This window comes from Zingiber officinale, chromosome 3B, assembly GCF_018446385.1.
Source record: "Zingiber officinale cultivar Zhangliang chromosome 3B, Zo_v1.1, whole genome shotgun sequence".
Classification (NCBI taxonomy): domain Eukaryota; kingdom Viridiplantae; phylum Streptophyta; class Magnoliopsida; order Zingiberales; family Zingiberaceae; genus Zingiber; species Zingiber officinale.
Window position 1 is genome coordinate 132640702 of NC_055991.1, and position 18571 is coordinate 132659272.

At 36.5% G+C, this 18571-nt stretch overlaps 2 protein-coding genes across 5 annotated transcripts; one reads left to right on the forward strand and one right to left on the reverse strand.

Annotated features, from left to right (window-relative positions):
- Window positions 1-1285: 1285 nt before the first annotated feature.
- On the forward strand, window positions 1286-5263 carry LOC122055254. Its single transcript, XM_042616622.1, has 4 exons — window positions 1286-1483; window positions 2500-2777; window positions 3220-4219; window positions 4732-5263. The coding sequence occupies exons 1-4, from the start codon at window positions 1286-1288 to the stop codon at window positions 4864-4866; spliced, it is 1611 nt and encodes a 536-aa protein (XP_042472556.1). The 3' UTR covers window positions 4867-5263.
- Window positions 5264-5532: 269 nt separating this feature from the next.
- LOC121967846 (bromodomain-containing factor 2-like) lies at window positions 5533-18562 on the reverse strand. Of its 4 annotated transcripts, none has more exons than XM_042518336.1 (8): window positions 18432-18562; window positions 15584-16484; window positions 15413-15490; window positions 14469-14700; window positions 13259-13313; window positions 7475-7616; window positions 5984-6358; window positions 5533-5895 (listed from the first exon to the last, which is right to left on the reverse strand). In XM_042518336.1, the coding sequence occupies exons 2-8, from the start codon at window positions 16442-16444 to the stop codon at window positions 5695-5697; spliced, it is 1944 nt and encodes a 647-aa protein (XP_042374270.1). In that variant the 5' UTR covers window positions 16445-16484; window positions 18432-18562; the 3' UTR covers window positions 5533-5694. The 4 variants fall into 4 exon arrangements, with proteins under 4 accessions (XP_042374270.1, XP_042374269.1, XP_042374267.1 ...); XM_042518335.1 differs by having other exon boundaries at window positions 5984-6346; window positions 13259-13355; XM_042518333.1 differs by having other exon boundaries at window positions 13259-13355.
- Window positions 18563-18571: the final 9 nt, after the last annotated feature.

Sequence of the window (18571 nt, forward strand, 5' to 3'; positions counted from 1 at the left end):
TTCAGAGCGTACTTGATAATGTTGCGGTTCTCGAGTTGACATCCGATCATGTGTAGGTCGTTGAGGATATCCTTAACCCACACATGTAGTTGGCTTGCGGTTTCTCCGTCCTGCATTTTGATATTAAATAAAGAATTTAGAAGTAGGTCTCACATAGTTACCTTGGCATTGTTGGTTCCTTCATGTAATTCGATGAGCTTATCCCATAACTCCTTTGAGTTCTCGTGCGAACTGACTCGGTTAAGTTCTTCTTTCGTGGGTCTGCACTAGATCGTGTTCAACGCCTTCGAGTCAATCTAGGTCTTTTTTTTATCTTCTGGATTCCATCTTTTTAGATCGAGAGGTACTTCAGTTGCTTCGTCTATAGGTGTCCTGTATCTTCGTCGGATGGTGAACCACTACTCGATGTCCATCGTCAAGTAGACCTCCATTCTCTTCTTCCAATATGGAAAATCGTTTCCATTGAAGATGGGAGGGCAAGCGGTACTTTCTCCTCGAGTTGGGTCATTTGAATTGTCTTACAAAAGAAAGAGAGAGAAAAAATATCTTAAGACTAGGTCTTGGATTAGCAGTGTTTGAAAAAAAATATCGCCGACTCGAGTGGTGTTATACCAACTTCGAGTGAAAATAGAATGAGAAAAAATTATTTGAAGAGGTAAACTTTACCAATTCAAATAAAATACAAAAAATTGAAATCCGAAAAAAAATAAAACAATTCCCTCGGCTTGATTGGTGGCTGCACCAATTCAAAGCATAACTTAGTTCTAATACCACTTGTTAGATCGAGACGCACGTGAGAGGGGAGGTGAATCACGTGGTTTTAAAAAAAAATCTTTTTCTTTTTAAAACTAAGTACAAATGCAGCGGAATAACGAGAAAATAGGAAAAAAACACACATTCGCTTTTTTACTTAGTTCGGAGCCTTTAGCGACTCCTACTCCAAGATCCAGGTCCCACGGATCTATCAACGGATAATCCGCTAATAACTTCTTCTGAAACTGTCAGAAGAGGGGATCGAGTACAAAGAAAAGTTAGGATAAGTATAACATGCTACACTTTCCTTTATGCAGAAATTAAATATAATATGAAATGTTTGTATCCCAACACCTTCGACGATGATCAGAATATACTCGGTGTTGGACAGCTCCTTAGTAGTAGTCAGGCATAGCAACGTTGTAGCGGAGCAACAGTAGTAAGCTAGAGCAGTTGAAACACCAAACGGACGGATAGAAGTTTGTAGAAGAGTTGTTGTAAAAGTCTTGGTCGAATGTCTCTTTTATAAGGGATGGAAGGCGCCTTCAACACCACTAAAGGCGCCTTCAACCACAAAACCTATCCCTTAAAAATCGACTCTTATCGTCACCGAGGTCTTCTGTGTTATTCAATTGAAGACGTCTTCCAAGCTCCTGAAGGGGCCTTCCATGAACAGTACTCAAGGCGTCTTCCGTCGCCTGAAAGGCACCTCGAGTATTATTCACCCAAGGTAACTTGTACTCATTTTACCCTGTAAATTCATGTTAGCCCAAAACAAATAATAATCTACAAAATAGAGTCAATAAATTAGTGTTAATTAGTAATTAAATCTTGGTCTTAGGGAGGCAGGATTTAGATTTCCAAAATTGACCTAAATTGGACCAATACCTACTGCCCCCTCAACCAGAACGTATCCTCATTGAGTCACTCTCCACTAGTGACTTACCTTCACTTACCAAGTGTCAAGCTACCTCCTTGATGTCCAATCTAACCCACCAGGTCTTTCTACCGGAATCGCACATCCAGACTTCGTCAATCGGGAATCGAACATCCCCACATTCTACCAGAATCACACATTCAGACTTCAACCTATCAAAAATTGAACATCCTGACCTCCTGCCAAAATCCCACATCTGGACTTCCTGTCTGGTGTCAGGTCCTCTTGACCCGTCAAGTTAGTTAACCCTACGCACTCAGTAACAAGGTTAGATCAACAACACATCTAACTGTAATACACTTGTTATTAATCAAAACTTAGGTTTGATCATTGGTGTCAACTGCACTAACAGCTAAATGTATAGGAGAATGTGCAGGTAGCCTCGGGGTAGATAGGTGTGGTTGATGGGACATCGAGAGAATCTGCTGGCGACCACCACGATAGTTTGAATACTAATTACAAGAATTTCTTATTGGAGCCACAAGAGTAGTCATTGGCATCAAACATGGAGATGCTGTCGAGACTTTTAACTAGGCCTCATAGCTGAGGAGTTTCTCGAATAACTCAGCAAAGGTAATAGGATGACACGAACTTACAGAGCATGTGAAATATTTCAATAGTCTTGGCTAAGACCATTCATGACAGGAATAGAAAGCTCATCAAAGTCAATTTTGACATTTATAAGTGCAAGAACATCAATATTTCTTTTAATGTCTTTCACATAATCAGTAATAGATCTGTTGCCCTGGTGAGGGCTGGAAAAATTTTGACGATGAGTTATAATCCTGTCACTTGAGGGAGTAACGTAGGTTCTCTCCAGCGTTTGCCACGCGTCTCTAGTTGAAGTTGATGAAGAAATAAACTACATTGAGGAGAAGTTGATCCTGACAGAACTAGAGAATATGATCAGGATTCGCTTGAAGGAGCGTGGCACTTGTAGGCGTTATCTACGCAGAGGGCAGGGACGTGAGCCATCAACAAATCCTAGTAACTCATATAAGAATAGAAGATACGTGAACTGCAAGCGCCAAGGTGGTGAGTTTCAACGGTACATAAGCATTGACATTGAAAACCACAAGGCCAGAAGGTGAATCAGGAAGCTTTGGTGAGAGATAGCCGACGAGAGATGTTATCGGTGATACAATTGTAGAAGGCGACCGATGGGTACTGTGGAGAAAAAAAAATTATTGTTGAGCTTAACATTCTGATACTATGTCGACGATAGAATTCATATATTTTATTAATGATAATATATGGTATATAAATATCATTATAAGTATAAAATACTAAGAAATAAAATAAATATTTTCTAATAATAAATATTCTCTAATAACACATAAAATATTAAAAAATAAATAAATATTTTTTAATAATAATTATTTCCTTAGTAACATTTTAATTTTTATCTTTTATTTTATTTTAATTTTATTTGATCGTTTAAATTGATGCTTCCATTTTCTTATGGTAAATTAATTTAATAATATAGAAAATGCTTTTTATTTTCTTTACCAGACTGGACCCACGCACAGGTGGCCAGCTCCTCTGTCGAACAACATGCTCCGCTTGGAATCTGTATTTCTGTGTGCGCTTCTTCCTGAATTGGCATCGAATCCGCAGCATCCCTTCTCCCTTTGCACCAAGAAAGGTTGCAAAAGGAAACGTCCCGTCTTCACTTTATCTGATTCCATCCTCGCCTTCCTCTCTCGATTGCGAGTGCTGTTCTCCCCGTCTCCCTTTCGCTCCTCCTCGCGTGTCATGGGGGACTATGCCGAGTTCCGCGACTGGGAGGTCCTCGACTTCGACGCCGGTGAGGACCATATGAAAATCTTGCACGAACGCGCCTGCGGCGGCTCCATCTTGTCCGATTACTTCGCGCTCGGTGCTCAAGAGCGGTGTCGTAAAGGAGCCACCTTTAACGGAAATGCCCACGAGGAGGAGATGATCGAAGCAGCTGCGCTGGTCGATTCGAAAAGCCCTAGCTGGGTCGACCCGGAGCCCAATTCCCAGTTTCTCGACAAGGCGAAAGAGGATGTTGGTTTTCGTGGAACTGAGTTCTCTCCCGGCGATTTTGGCGGGTTGCGCTCCCATGAGTCGTCAGACGAGCAAAGATCGGATTTTGGCGGTGAAAAGGGCGAGCTTGGTGGCGCCGAAGCGTTCGAGGTTGGAGATATTGTCCATGGAGATGATGGGGCTGATAAAGAAGTGGTTTCCTTGGGAATCGGGGAGAAGCCTGTGGAAGAAGCTCCTCAAGAACTTGTAAAGAACATTGAGTGTTTAAATTCATCGGTCGAAATGGCCGATAACGACGGCGGAGCGCAGAAAAAATTGCTTTTGGGAACACAGAAGGGAGTGATGGTTTGGTGGAAGTTTCCATTTGAACTCCTAAGGTTTTGTGCTTTCAGAGTGAAGCCATTTTGGTCCTTCTCCATTGCTGCGGCTGTCTTGGGGGTTTGGATGCTTGGAAAGAGGCTGTCCGATAGGAAACACAAAACTAGAAGCATTCCTCTAAATGTTCCTTTGGATGTAAAGGTAACAGAATCAGTGTACTGTTTTCTGTTTGCATCTTTTATTTGTTCTTAGGTTCTGTCTTAGAGCACATATTTCTATTATTGCATACATCAAATTCTACAACTACAACTTGCTGATGCTTGCAGAGTTTCCCCATGAGCTATTAAATTTCCTTGTTTTATATAAAATCATGTAAAGATTTTGTTGCTATATGATTCTTAGCTATACACCTCTTCCATTAGTATAATTCCAAAGTGTAATAAAAGATTTGTTTACGATGTAAAAAAGATATACAGCACAGTCTTGTTCTAAATGAAGTTGTTCCTGATTTGTGCATTATCATGGCTCACATCAACATAAGTTTGATGCTCCATTGCTACTGTCCATGTTTGGTATAAAATGGCATATATGGACTATGATTCATCAGTTACAAATGTCTGGTAGATTACCACAAACACTCTTCGTGTGGTTTAGCAGATTGCATACAGACCTCTGAATATTTTTTCCCTGAGATTTTTTATTCCTTACTGCAGAGAGGATCCCAGATGAAGATACAAGCAACCCGTCTCAATGAAGCCTTCTCGGTCTTGAGGCAGAGTCCTATTTTAAGAGCTCCACTCCACCCTACCAGTGGCTTGACCTCATGGTCTGTTGTGTCCCTTCAGTGAGATGCTTCGTTGGTCAATACTAGGAGTCAGTTCGAATAAAGTCATGGGAGAGCTTTCTCTATTACCCTTTATGGCAGCTCAGAAACACCTATTCATATGCGATATTTGTTATGGAAGCTCTGAATGTTATGCATGTCGTATGAGCTCTAGTTCAAACTTGTATGTCACTAAATTTGGTGTCTGGGCATGTTTGTCATCCTTGTATTATAAGTCTTACTCATAAGCAGGCCGATGTCTGTCAGCTTTCGAGATAAGTGATCAAAGCCATGTATATTCTGCCATAACTATAGTCCCTTTTGTAGATATCTAAAGAAAGTTGGTTCTCGTCTTACAAACTTTGGATGTATTTATAACATCTGCAGAGTAATAAGATTGTTAGTGATATTGCAATTAGTCATATGGTGATAAGATCCTCGTCCTTTATTTCTTTCGCTCTTTTTTTTGGAAAATATATACCACAACATATCATGTGATTTCTTATGCTGTTTTGAAACATTCCCATTGTTTCCACTGTTGCAATTTTCCATTTTTCCCATATTGAAAAGGCTCCCAGTGAAGACAATCGTATTGTGCACCCTTAATAGGAAGTTCTTTTCCAATCTACCTCAGTATACATTGAGAATAAGCTCTAGTGGCAATCTTGAGTATGAATTGAGAATGAGCTCCTGTGACAATCTTGAGCATGAATTTGTCTACAAATCAAATGAAAGGTATGTACAAATATCAAATTCTCGAATCAGTTCTACCAATGATACCTCGGCAGACATGATACATACACTAGGATTTGACCTCTAGACATGGTCATGAACAATGAGCAAAAGGAAATATTTACTTCATCAAACTTTCGAGTGCATCATGGATGGCGCTGTTCCTAAAGGAAAGACTTCCTCGATTCAAAGAATGAGGGCCATTCCACACGGACCTGCGATCACTTGGGAAAAGGCTTTTGCACAATTGCAACATCAATTTGTTCTCTTGTAATTGAGGGAATTTTTGCGTCTTAGTGAGATGATCCTGTCCATGTGATTCCTGCAGTTGCCATTCGCATATCAACTTACGTATATTCATATCCTTTACTGCAATGTGCAAATTTCAAGCAAAAATCAACTTAACCAACCTCTTGATTTTGGTTCATATGTGAATAGTGGTATGATGCTTCAACGTTGAGAGTTGTATCATCTTTCTGCTCTCCGGGTTGCATGACTTCTCTAAATTGTCCCTGGAATTCTGATTTAGAATTCTTTCTTCCATTCTCAAAAGAATGCTGTGATGATTGATTATTCCCACCACTATCATTTTGCTCAAACCCCAATTCAATATCCATTTCCTGCTTCTCCATCTGGGCAGAGTTCACTCGGCTAGGTGTAGCAAATTTTTCTTCATTGTCATCTTCTCCATTTGCATTTGTATCAATCTCAGGCAAGCGGTCCATACTAGAGGTTGCATCCTCACTACAAGGAATATCTTGAGCAGAGCTCTCCTGCGTTGCAAACTTTTGTCAATTATAGTTACTGATGTGAAGCTGAGAGAATGTTAAGAACAAATAAAGTGCTGAGCTCTCCTGCATTGCAATCTTTGCTAACCAAGTTATTTATTCAAAGCTGGGAGTATTTTAAGAACAAACAAGGATGGCACTTATGATGAAAAAGCAACGCATAAATCATAATATTGGATGAAAACAGCACAAGAAAGATGATAAGTTTTTTAAGTGATTTAGATATTTTCTTTGGGGACCCTTACAGCTCCACTCTAATACATTAAAATCATCCAATAAAATTTATCCGTAGCCTTTGAAGACAGACACTATCTCAATATATTTCTCTCTCTGTATCATCTATTAGTGTTGCACCTAGTTGATCAGTAATTCCACAGGTTCATTTTAGCATTCTCAACTCTGCTATCCTTGAAGTATCGTGAGTCATATAACAGCCAGAGAAAATTCACTTTTAGCCTATAGTAGTAAGCAACACAAAAGAATTCAAAAGCTTTCAATTGCTACCATACCATTAATGACTGCCTCAACCATATCCTGATGAATATAATTGAAAATACAGGATATTGTTAGAATAAGAAAGTTCAGAAAGACAGCTGAATAGTTACTGAAAATTGCATGTAAGAGGATATAAGGCATAACTAGGGCCCAACAACCTCCTAGAAAAGAAGATTGCTTACAGAGAATTGACCAGTGTGGAATCCGGACTATTTGAGTTGGGCTTTGAAACAAAAGCAAAAAACCCAAGCCAAGTGATTCAAATCATATCAAATGATTCTTTGTATTCCAATCATGTCAAAACTGACCTAACTGAATATGGCCTCCAAAGTTTCCAATATCACCATAGGAGGCTCTTCAAAATGACAAGCTGATGCATCCAGCACTTTTAATTTTCCTTTATAAATTGGGAAGTAATGATGACATAATTCCATGTATAAGTCAGAAAACAGTCCAAATAATATACTTATGAAACCTATGTCAAATAAATTTCAAATGTTTGAGTACCTTTAGAAAGTTACATTATGTAAATTATTTCAAAATAGTAGCTCATGTTAAAATAAAGAAAGATATCTTTAACTAAAAGATATAGCATCATACGGTAGTTCATGTACCAACCTCTATCTTTAACTCTCGTGACATATTATGATCACTTGTTTCTGCTTGATTCTCAACAGCTATTGAATTTTCTTCTCTCTCCTTTCTGCGTCGCCTAACAGCACACACAGCACAAAGGCAATCACTTTTGTGCTGATCGATCCTGCAAAAGCACAATAAGAGATATGAGAAATTCCATACAACAGGGCCCTAATATCAATTGAAAAGCATAGTTCATAGCATTAACACGCATGCAAAACAAGGTAACTGCAGACTTTATGCAGATGAAGCAGAATGCATCTTATCAGAAGAGCAGGACAAAATCAGAATATAAACATACATATAAAAGTGTAATGGTTATAAACGATAGTAATTTAACTGTTGTAGAAGATTTTAAATTTTTTGCATGTGACGTTTGAAGCACGCATATCAAACGAGGAAGAGGGAAACCAAAAAAGACTTGGTTAACAACAATAAAATAAGATAAAATTTATTTAAATATAGATGATGATATAGTAGGAGATAGAGCTCAATGACGTAAAAGAATTCATACAGCCGACCCCACCTAGTGGGAAAAGACTTTGTTGTTGTTGACGTTTGAAGCATGGGTTTTCTAATATAACAACTTTAAATTGTTTTTAAGGACTTATTATTTTGATTAAGCTTTAATCTGTTGTTTAGATAAATTTATGGCTAATCAACATTAAGTGTTTCTTAATAGGAACAAATATGAGCTGCATAAGTGGCTGAAAAACTGCACCGACACATGCACAGAGAGAACTAGGAATTCAGCGACCTTAGAGCCTAGACACAAGAACATGCCTATGAAAAGTGAGACAGTAGACCATCCTAGTGACAAAATCACACTAATATACCATCTAAAATCATCTATTAGTAAGCATCATAATTGTCGGAATCATATTGATTCACAACTCATCTCATAAGATATGATTCACATATAGTGTGATTCAAAGATTCAATACGAATTGATATGAAGGTTGTCAAAAATCAAGGTTCATATAATGAATCATTTTGATAAATTATCATGAATCATATCAAACAGTGTGAGTTGTATTGTAAGATTTAGATTAAAAAAATTATAAATACAAAAAATAATTCTACTTTAATCAGAATAGTTGTGGTATCTAGAAGTCTAGAAAATAATACAATATTTCATTTAATAGTATAAAATAGATGGACTAATATAATGTTGTTTCGTAACAAAAATATATAAGTTCATATCTTTCATTAATAATAATGCAGAAATTATTGTTTTTTTCATTTTGGAATTGAAACCAGCTACCAATACAAAATTTTCTTGTCAGATACATAGAAAAATCATTATTGTCAAATGTACAACAATTTAGACATGACACAATTTCTATCGATTTTTCCTTTATTATCATTTTACGTATGGATATCACAAGACTTATTTTTGTTAGGTATTGAGTCCACAAAAGAATAATAAATTCAGTAACAAGCAGAAAATGATTTCCTGAAGTGCATGCCACATCCTTTTTTCCATTCCTCTCCAGCTTATTCTCTCAGATGTTTTAAAGAACAAGAAATTAAAAAATGGAAGAATTGTTCTTTAATATGTAAAATTACATACCATGAACATGACCCAGAAATCAAGGAACAACAGGAGAGATGCTGAATTAATAAGGATCATGGATACAAAATGAATTTGAGAGAGAGAAAGAGTGCAGGGTCAGTTTTTATCAAGGTTTAAAATTTCGACCCGCGCCGAGGTTTCGGTCTTGGACTGGAACGATACGATTTCGGTATCGTATCTTGCCGTGCCGATATAGTTTCAGTATTTTTTTAAAATATAAAATATACAACAACAACAACAATAACAACCGAGCCTTTTCCCACTAGGTGGGGTCGGCTGTATGAATCCTTTTATGTCATTAAGCTCTATCTCCTATTATATCATCATCTATATTTAAATAAATTTTATCTTGTTTTATTGTTGCTAACCAAGTCTTTTTTGGTCTTCCTCTTCCTCGTTTGATATGCATGTTTATCATAGTTTCACATCGCCTAACTGGAGCATTTATTGGTCGTCTAAGAACATGTCCGTACCATCTCAAACGTGTCTCTCGGAGTTTGTCCTCAATAGATGCAACTCCGACTTTCTTTATAATGCTCTCATTCCTTATTTTGTCCATCTTCGTATGTCCACGCATCTACCTTAACATCCTCATCTCTGCAACTCTCATCTTATGCTCATGTGCTCAAGTCATAGCCCAACATTCAGCTCCATATAACATAGCAGGTCTAACAGTGGTTTTATAGAACTTACCTTTAAGTTTAAGAGGTACTTTACGGTCACATAAAACACCCGACGCTCCCCTCCATTTCACCCATCCTGCTTGTATTCTATGTAAGACGTCTCTCTCAATCCCTCCATCATTTTGTAAAAATGATCCTAAATATTTAAATCTCTCGGTTCCGGACAACTCGTCCTCTCCTATCTTAACAATTGTTTCATTACTTCTAATATTGCTAAACTTAAATTCCATATATTCTGTCTTTATCTACTAAGCTTAAAACCTTTCCCTTCTAGTGTTTCCCTCCAAGATTCTAGCTTAGCATTTACTCCTTCAAGGGTCTCATCTACCAAAATAATATCATCTGCAAACAACATGCACCACGGTACTGTGTCTTGAATGTGCGCAGTGAGTTCGTCCATAATTAGTGTAAAAAAATAGGGACTTAGGGTCGATCCTTGATGTAACCCTATCTTTATTGAAAATGCTTCAGTTACTCCGCCTGAAGTCTTTAGGTCGTTACATCCTCATACATATCCTTAATTAGTTCAATATATGTTATGCTAACACCTCTCTTTTCTAAAATTCTCCATATAATTTCTCTCGGGACTCTATCATAAGCTTTTTCTAAGTCAATAGAAACCATGTGTAGATCTTGTTTTTGCTCCCGATATTTTTCAATTAATTGTCTAAAGGAGATGTATAGCTTCTATTGTCGATCTTCCAGGCATGAACCCAAATTGATTTTCTGTCACTGTGGTCTCCTTCCTTAATCTTTTTTCTATTACTTTTTCCCAAAGTTTCATAATATGACTCATTAGTTTAATACCCCTATAGTTTGCACAATTTTGTATGTCTCCCTTGTTCTTATATAAGGGAACTAGAGTACTTATCCTCCATTGATCAGGCATTCTTTTCGTTTTCAATATCATGTTAAATAATTTTATAAGTCATTCAATACCTTGTTTCCCTAAGCACTTCCATACCTCTATCGGAATATCACCTGATCCAACGGCTTTTCCATTGTGCATCTCATTTAAAGTTTGTTTTACTTCTGAAGTTTGAATTCTACGATAAAAATTAAAATTTCTATGCTCATTTGACCTAATTAAATTACCTAAGTTAAGTTGGTCACCTAAACCTTGATTAAAAAGTTGATGAAAATACCTCTTCCACCGCTCTTTTATTTCTCCATCATTTACTAATACCCTATTACATTCATCTTTAATACATTCTATTTGGCTAAGATCTCTTGTTTTCCTTTCTCTCACTTTAGCTATTCTATAAATGTCTCTTTCCCCTTCTTTTGTATCCAATTTTTGATATAATCGTTCAAAAGTTTTATTTTTTGCTTCACTCACTACTTTCTTAGCTTCTTTCTTGACTATTGTATATTTTTTTAAGTTTTCCTCGTTCTTACAAATATATAATTCCTTATAAGCTATTCGTTTTTCCTTCACTTTCTCTTGTACTTTCTCATTCCACCACTAAGATTCTTTACTTAATAGAGCATGTCCCTTTGACTCACCGAGTGCACTCTTAGCTACTATTTTCAACTTTGATACCATCTTATCCCATGTTGTATTAAAGTCATCGTATATTTCACCTAATGCTTGTACTTCTACCTTCTCCTTAAATATATTTTGTTTCTCATCCTTTAACTTCCATCACTTAATTTTAGAAATTGTATATATTTTCTTTCTATTGATATTATATTTAAGGCGTATATCCAACACTACTACCCTATGTTGGGTAGTTAAGCTTTCTCCAGGGATGACTTTGCAATCTTTACAAATCTTTCTATCCTTCTTCCTAACCATAAGAAAGTCAATTTGTGATTTATTATTCCCACTTTTGAATGTGACTAAGTGTTCTTCTCTTTTCTTAAAAAATGTATTAGCTAATATAAGGTCATATGCTATCGCAAAATCTAATATAGTTTTCCCTTCCTCATTCCTCGTTCCAAACCCATAACTCCCATGTACTCTCTCATATTCCTAATTTTTCACTCCGACATGCCCATTTAGATCACCTCCTATTAAAATCATTTCATTTGGTGGAATATTTTGTAATATTTCATCTAAGTCCTCCCAAAACCTTGATTTGGTAGCTTCATCTAATCCTACTTGTGGTGCATATACGCTAATTATGTTCATAGTTTCTTTCGCCACAATTATCTTAAGGGCTGTAATTCTATCCCCTTTTCGAACTACTCCTACAACTTCATCCTTTAACAAATTATCTACAATGATACCCACTCCATTTCTTGCTTTACTCTTTCCAGTGTACCATAACTTAAAACCCGAGTTCTCTATCATCTTTGCCTTCTCGCCTATCCATTTTGTCTCTTGTACACACAAAATGCTAATTTTTCTCCTAATCATCATATCTACTACCTCCATTGATTCACCAGTGAGAGTTCCTATATTCCATGTTTCAAATCTTAGATTATTAGTTTTCCTATCATATTTGTTCTTATCTAACCTATGGTGTGAGAACTTTTGCCTATTTAGCACTACACCCAAATTCTCATGGAGATGTAGCGGTCCTTGCTGAGACGTTACAGTCGGACCCTGTAACGCGAACTCTTGCATATTTATCACTACACCTGAGTTCTGGAGATGTAGCGTGCATATTCCTTCCGGGGAACAACCTAGCATTAACACAATAGTTTAATGGATTCATTCATTGAATATTTGCCATAGTTTGACGCTGGCTGACAACCTAACACAACCCTCCTCCTTTATCCGGGCTTAGGACCGGCCATGGCCGGTATAAAATATATTAATTAAAAAAATATTTAACATAAATATTTAAAACATAAACAAAATAAACAATATAAAAAGTAATCTTTTAAAAAAGGAAAAGATATGAAAATAGATAGATAAATAAATAAAAAAATTTATTATAATTTTAAAATTAAAATAAATTAAATATAAGATTAATTAGATAATTTTATTAGGATTTAATAAAGTCTTTTTAGATTATCTCCATCATAGCTAGGAGTTGATTAAATAATGAGTGTAAGTTTAATTAAAAAAAATCCGAAATCCGACTTCACTCGCGAGCTCGCGCGACTTCGGCGCTGCTGCAAGGTTACATGACCCCTCAGCCATGGCCACGATGATCGCGTGACTCCTCCGGCACAATCGCGGTGGTCATGCGACCCCTCTGCAACAGCTGCAGGGTCGCACGACGCCTCCGCGGTGGCAGTGGAAGAGTTATGTGACCCCTCCGTTGTTGTTGCGGGGTCGAGTGACCCCTCCGCTGCGGTCATGGGGCCGCACAACACATTGCAACTGTCATGGGTCTGGTGCCGGGGTCATGTCGGTGCTGGTCATCGGGAGGAACGAGATGTTTTGCCCGTTTCGACTGTCTCGACACGGCATTTTAAACCATGATTTTTATTATCTAATAATCTACCAATAACACAACAATGTAATATTTTCTTTATTATCCAATAATCTCCAATCAACAAAAAGATGAAGTCTTCAATACAGTTTATGTTAATGCTAGAAAGTTAACTTACCCATAACGCCTGCGTTTATGCTTTGATTTGCTTTTTGAATACTGCTTGTCCTGACCTGATCGTGAAATATCCTCAGTTTGAGTTTCATCAACTATTCCTACATAAGTATAGATGATAAAGAATCCAACAAAAATAAGTTATCAATTCCTGTAAAATAATTAAATAAAAATCTTCCAATGCATCATGATAAGAGTTCACAATTGGTTGTCAAAATTTATGCTTCACATGAATCAACCTTGAATTTAACTCATAAAATTACCTCAGTGTGGATATATTGAACTTAGTGCCAACATATCTGGAAAGTCTTGCTAAAGAAAGAGTGTAGCAATCAAACATGACTTATAACATCAAATAAGGCATAAAGTACATAACATGAACTTTTCAATGTTCAGCACCAATAACAAATGCTCAGCTAAGCCTCATAATGGATTCCTTCAACCATGTATCTAATATAACTAGAGCACCAGAATGCCTTGATGACCGTATGACCCTACTGAAGAATATAGTGCCAGATAAAGAGAAGTTGGTGGGCGTAAAGAACCATCCATATCCTCATGCAAATCTTTGGATTACAAACAAATAAGTGATAACAGTGAATTTTAAGAAAATTTTAATTTGGCCTTAAAACTTCAAGAATGCTAGCTTAGCCTTGCTCAGAGATTGCTGAATCAACTCAACTTCATCAAAGTTGTCCTAAATTATCTGATATTACATTAATCAAATTTGGAATTTCGGAATGATTTGGATAAATTGAAAATGTTCACTAAATTTTGGGCTAAATAAATTTAAGGAACCATAATGAGACAAACTAAGGTTAAACAATCATTTTTCATTGTTTTTTTTTTAATTCTCCACACATCACGGTACTTGCATGTATAAATCTAATCCCAAACACCATACAAACAGCTAAGATGGTTAATACTAGGACCCAAAACACAAATATGAAAGAAGACTTCCTGGTGCCTTCTGTAATTGACAAATATGAAACAAACTGAGCTAAATTCAGTGTATCCCATCCCATAAGGTCCAGCAATGATCCATGTGTTGTGGAACTAGAAAGGTTTCAGAAGATTTACCAACATGAGCAAAATATAAGGCATGTTAATTTCTGACCTGATGGCATTCTGAAGGCAGCAAAAAATAACATTACCTCACCTCCTATCTAGAATCAAATTTCAAGAGCATGCTCTTAGACAAAAATGACTATTACCAGAAATATCAGAATATAAACCAGAAGCCAGCCAGTACTTCATGAAATTCTTTTTCACTCGTTTCATAAGGTCAACAACATAATCACCCTTGTTGTTGTATTTGTAACAATTATCCCAGATATATTGTACATCCTTGAAAACGCCCTCAGAGTTCAGGTACTTGAATCTACTCTCAAGGTTTTGGACTATTGTGCCAAAATCCATAGGAGTGTCAATTATATCAAAATAATCCTGCAAAAATAATCAAGAAAGATTGGCAAAGCAACATGATAGAATAAATTATGTAATATAAATTAAATAGGAGGTACTGTAAATTGTTTACTCAAAGATCCAACTCGCAGAGTAAATGAAAGCATAAGTCAAGCCAAACATGACTAATGACCAGGGTCCAACAAGAAGAGCTAAGTTATCCACCTGGTATGATCATAGCATAGCAAATCATCTGAATTTCAAAAAGCATATAACCTTTAAATAAAATTCTCGATAGAAATTTTAGGTCCTAAATGAATGCATAAAACTTCCTTAAATCATTGATATCGTAAAGCACCTGGATTTTAATCATGTATGTAATCATAGGGAAAGGGCTAATACTAGAGATTCCAATGGGTCATGATCAGACTCAGGGAGCTCAAGTTGGTCAGGCTCTAGGTGTGTCATGGCGGCCTAGAAAGGCTTCATCAAGTCATGCCCAACAGAGGCCTATGGCAACTAGGCAGGTCAAGTCAGATATGTCAGGTTTATGCCCACCCCAACATCCATAAACTATTTCATGGAAGTGAGGCTATCCCTTTTGAAGCCAAATGACAAATAAGAGCCTTAGTTATAAATAACTGCAGTATTTAAAGGTAGCGACACAGAAACATTAAGATGAGAGCAATGGCTCGATGAGTAACATTGACATGTCCAATACTTGTGTAATGATTATATCTCGTGATATACTCACAGGTATTCCCAAAGCAACCGGATCCACTGGAGTGTTAAAGGGATCAGCTGCTTCCATTTTCATTACTTTCTTTATCACCTGAACAATAAACAGATCAGAGAATATATGTATTTTCTGCCTCACATAGAAAGAAGTGATGATACAGAACTCAAATGTTTATTATCTACTTACAACCAAGGCAGCATTCAACTCTTTTTCACTGTAACGAGGGTCATTAGAAGGAAGTGTTCTTTCTCTTTGTATCTTGTTCCTAGGGACAGAGGTATCCACTGTTCTTGCAGTTTCTGCAACAACTGATTTTTTCTTGCTCGGCAGCTCTGAAGAAATGACAAGCTTACTAGGATTTCTGTCTTGCTTAATCTCACTTGGAAAACCTAAACCAAGTGAAGATTTTATCTTAATGCTTCCTTTTTTTTTACATAATTTATCAGAAATTGTATTGTTCATATCTGATGTCTGCCCATCCGAGAAAGTACTCTCCTCCTTTTCAGCAGCAGATTCAACCACACTTGGAGCAACTTGTGGATTGCTCTTCTCTGTTTCACTTGGTGTTTGTGCATCTGAACCACTTTTATAAGGCTCAGATAATCTTGCAGACTTCAGTTTTACTTTAACTCGAGGATGGCCCTTTTTATCAGATATTCTACCAATAGGTGCCTCAGTATCAGTATTTGACATAACACTGGGTGTATTAGATCCATTATGGGGTTCAGGCTTAACTTCAGAACCATGCTGGTTATCATCAGAAGGTTCTAAATTTAAGTTATCTTTTGTGTCAGAAGACACCAGGTCGGAAGATAGATCTTTGGTCAATTTAGCCTGTTTCCCTTTCCTCTGATATGTTTTGTGACCACGCTTCCTTTTCATGTTTTTCCTGTTACTTTGAGGAATATATTCTTCAGAAGATGAAGTTATCTCAGTGACTGCAGTGTCCTTAACAATTAACGTGGCATTGCCGATATCAAGAGGACTATTGATTGTTAATGGATTCCCAGGAGCTTTTAGCTTGATTCTCAGAATACACTTCTCCATAACCAAGTGCCCAAATATGATGGATCCATGAGAATTCGACCTTCTCAAACACCAAAAGGAAAGTATTTCTGAATAGCATTAATGTCAATATAATAAAGAAACTACAACTTAACTGTCAAACAACATTAAAAAAAATAAAATCATCCACATACAGAGGATAAAACATCAAGAGTCCTATAAGTAAACATCTAACTAAGATGCTGAACTTTTGTAATTCTGTTTAATAGCACAAATAAGTATAAATAAGAGCACTAAAAACTTAGAAATCATCTGTCTAATAATGAAACAAAAAAAAAAAAATGACAATAAAAAACTATGACAGTTAAACTACAAAACCAATAACTAACCACATAATTCTATATTTTAACTAAGTTAGCAAGTAACAAGATGGATCACTGACGATAAAGAGCTCTGAGCCTCGCATGGTGGATACGCAAACAGTGTGCTTTATTTATAACCATACCAGTGGGAAGAAGAAAGAAACACACACACACATAATGACTAGAAAGGGAAATATAAGGAGAAATGTGCAGGCATACACAAGTTGGATATGAAAATATACGTTGTTAAAAGTATCCAGATAGGGCATCCAACAAAAGTGTAGTAAGGTGGTAATGTAGGTAGTAAATTTACAAGAAAAGGATATCCAAATATAGTACGGAAGAGGGCATCTGCTGATATTATATTGCTCAATGTTTGCAATACCAACTAGCATAACAAGTGCTGTTGAGAATGAACAGATAAGATTGACATCTGCAGACAAGGCAACAAGTTACCTAAATTCTATGATACGTGCAGAATTTTATTTATAGTAACTCAACCTCCCAATCTAGGAACTGATAATGAAATGTTATGAATAGCAATAATATTCACAGATACTGCAATGGTTAAATTGGTACAAAATAAATCATTACACTTCTTTTCCTTGTCAATAAGCACTAAGATGCAAGTCAAATTTAATCAGAAATGTGACAACATCAAAGATGTTCATATATTATCACGATTCATCATAATCTTTTTGATTAAACAACAAAAAACATAGCAAATCAAACCCTCCATGAAACATATTGAACCCAGATCTAGTCTCTTTATAATCACAATGAGGCATTTCAGCAATCTACTACATTAAAGAAAAAAAATCCTAATCAAATGAAAGAACAATTGTGATATAAAAGTAATCTACTACATTGTTAAGAAAAAAATATCTGTGCAGCTAAACATGCACTTTATAACTCGCACGCTAACAATTCTGTACACAACAAAAAAAGCCAAACACAATGATACTAAATCAGGATTCAGAGTACAAGTAGGAAACTCAGGATGCATGACATAATTTGAAGTGTTTGATACTGCCATGTCTTTTTTCCTTCTTAATTCATAAAATTATAGTATTATACGGAAGTCAGGAAAGGCAAAATAAATAATATTTCAACCGCTCAGTATTGAGGAAATGACTGTATGACTTTATTATAGAACAATGGAACATTGTACCACTTCTACAGTACATAGAGCCGTAAGGATGGAATCTAAAAATCTGAATGAAGTACCAAAAAGATGATACCACACAAAGACTGTAATCGCATGAAAACAACATCAAGAAACAGTAAAGACAATTCAAGGATTTAATTAAAAAAAAAATCTTGAGGATGTGAATTTAGCGACTGCGCGATCTAGTTGATTAAATAAAACGACGAATTTTATACCAAATCGGAACCATGGGTTCAAAGAAGCCTCGCTTTTGAACCCCAGTCCCCTTTTGGTCTTCCCAGGGCTTAGAGCCCTTTTTTTTTGTTGATAGGTAGCATAGAACCCTATTATTTAGATAGAGAGGAGTGCGGAGATAAGATGATACAAACACTGCAGCCAGATGCATCGACCGAGGGTTTTTTTCCCCGGAGGGACGAAGATTCCAGAAACTCTCACTCCTCCCACAATCTACGGATGAGAATAACAAAAGATAGTGTGAAGATTAGAGGAGACAAATTACCTGAGGGATCGATAGCGAAGGCGGAGACGGCACCGGCGACAAGCTGCCGACTGCGGTGACTGTGGCCGGAATTAGGGTTCGAAGTTCGAACTATGAAAGGGAACAATTTAAAATAAATTAAAAAAAAATGGAGAGTCAAA

Coding starts and splice junctions, on each gene's coding strand:
- LOC122055254 (XM_042616622.1), top strand. CDS start 1,286: ATGGAAGGCGCCTTCAACACCACTAAAGGCGCCTTCAACCACAAAACC. Junction 1,484..2,499: donor TCGAGTATTATTCACCCAAG/GTAACTTGTACT, acceptor GGAGTAACGTAG/GTTCTCTCCAGCGTTTGCCA. Junction 2,778..3,219: donor GAAAACCACAAGGCCAGAAG/GTGAATCAGGAA, acceptor ACCCACGCACAG/GTGGCCAGCTCCTCTGTCGA.
- LOC121967846 (XM_042518333.1), bottom strand. CDS start 16,444: ATGGAGAAGTGTATTCTGAGAATCAAGCTAAAAGCTCCTGGGAATCCA. Junction 14,701..15,412: donor CGGTTGCTTTGGGAATACCT/GTGAGTATATCA, acceptor TTATTTTTGCAG/GATTATTTTGATATAATTGA. Junction 13,356..14,468: donor TTTATATTCTGATATTTCTG/GTAATAGTCATT, acceptor ATACTTATGTAG/GAATAGTTGATGAAACTCAA.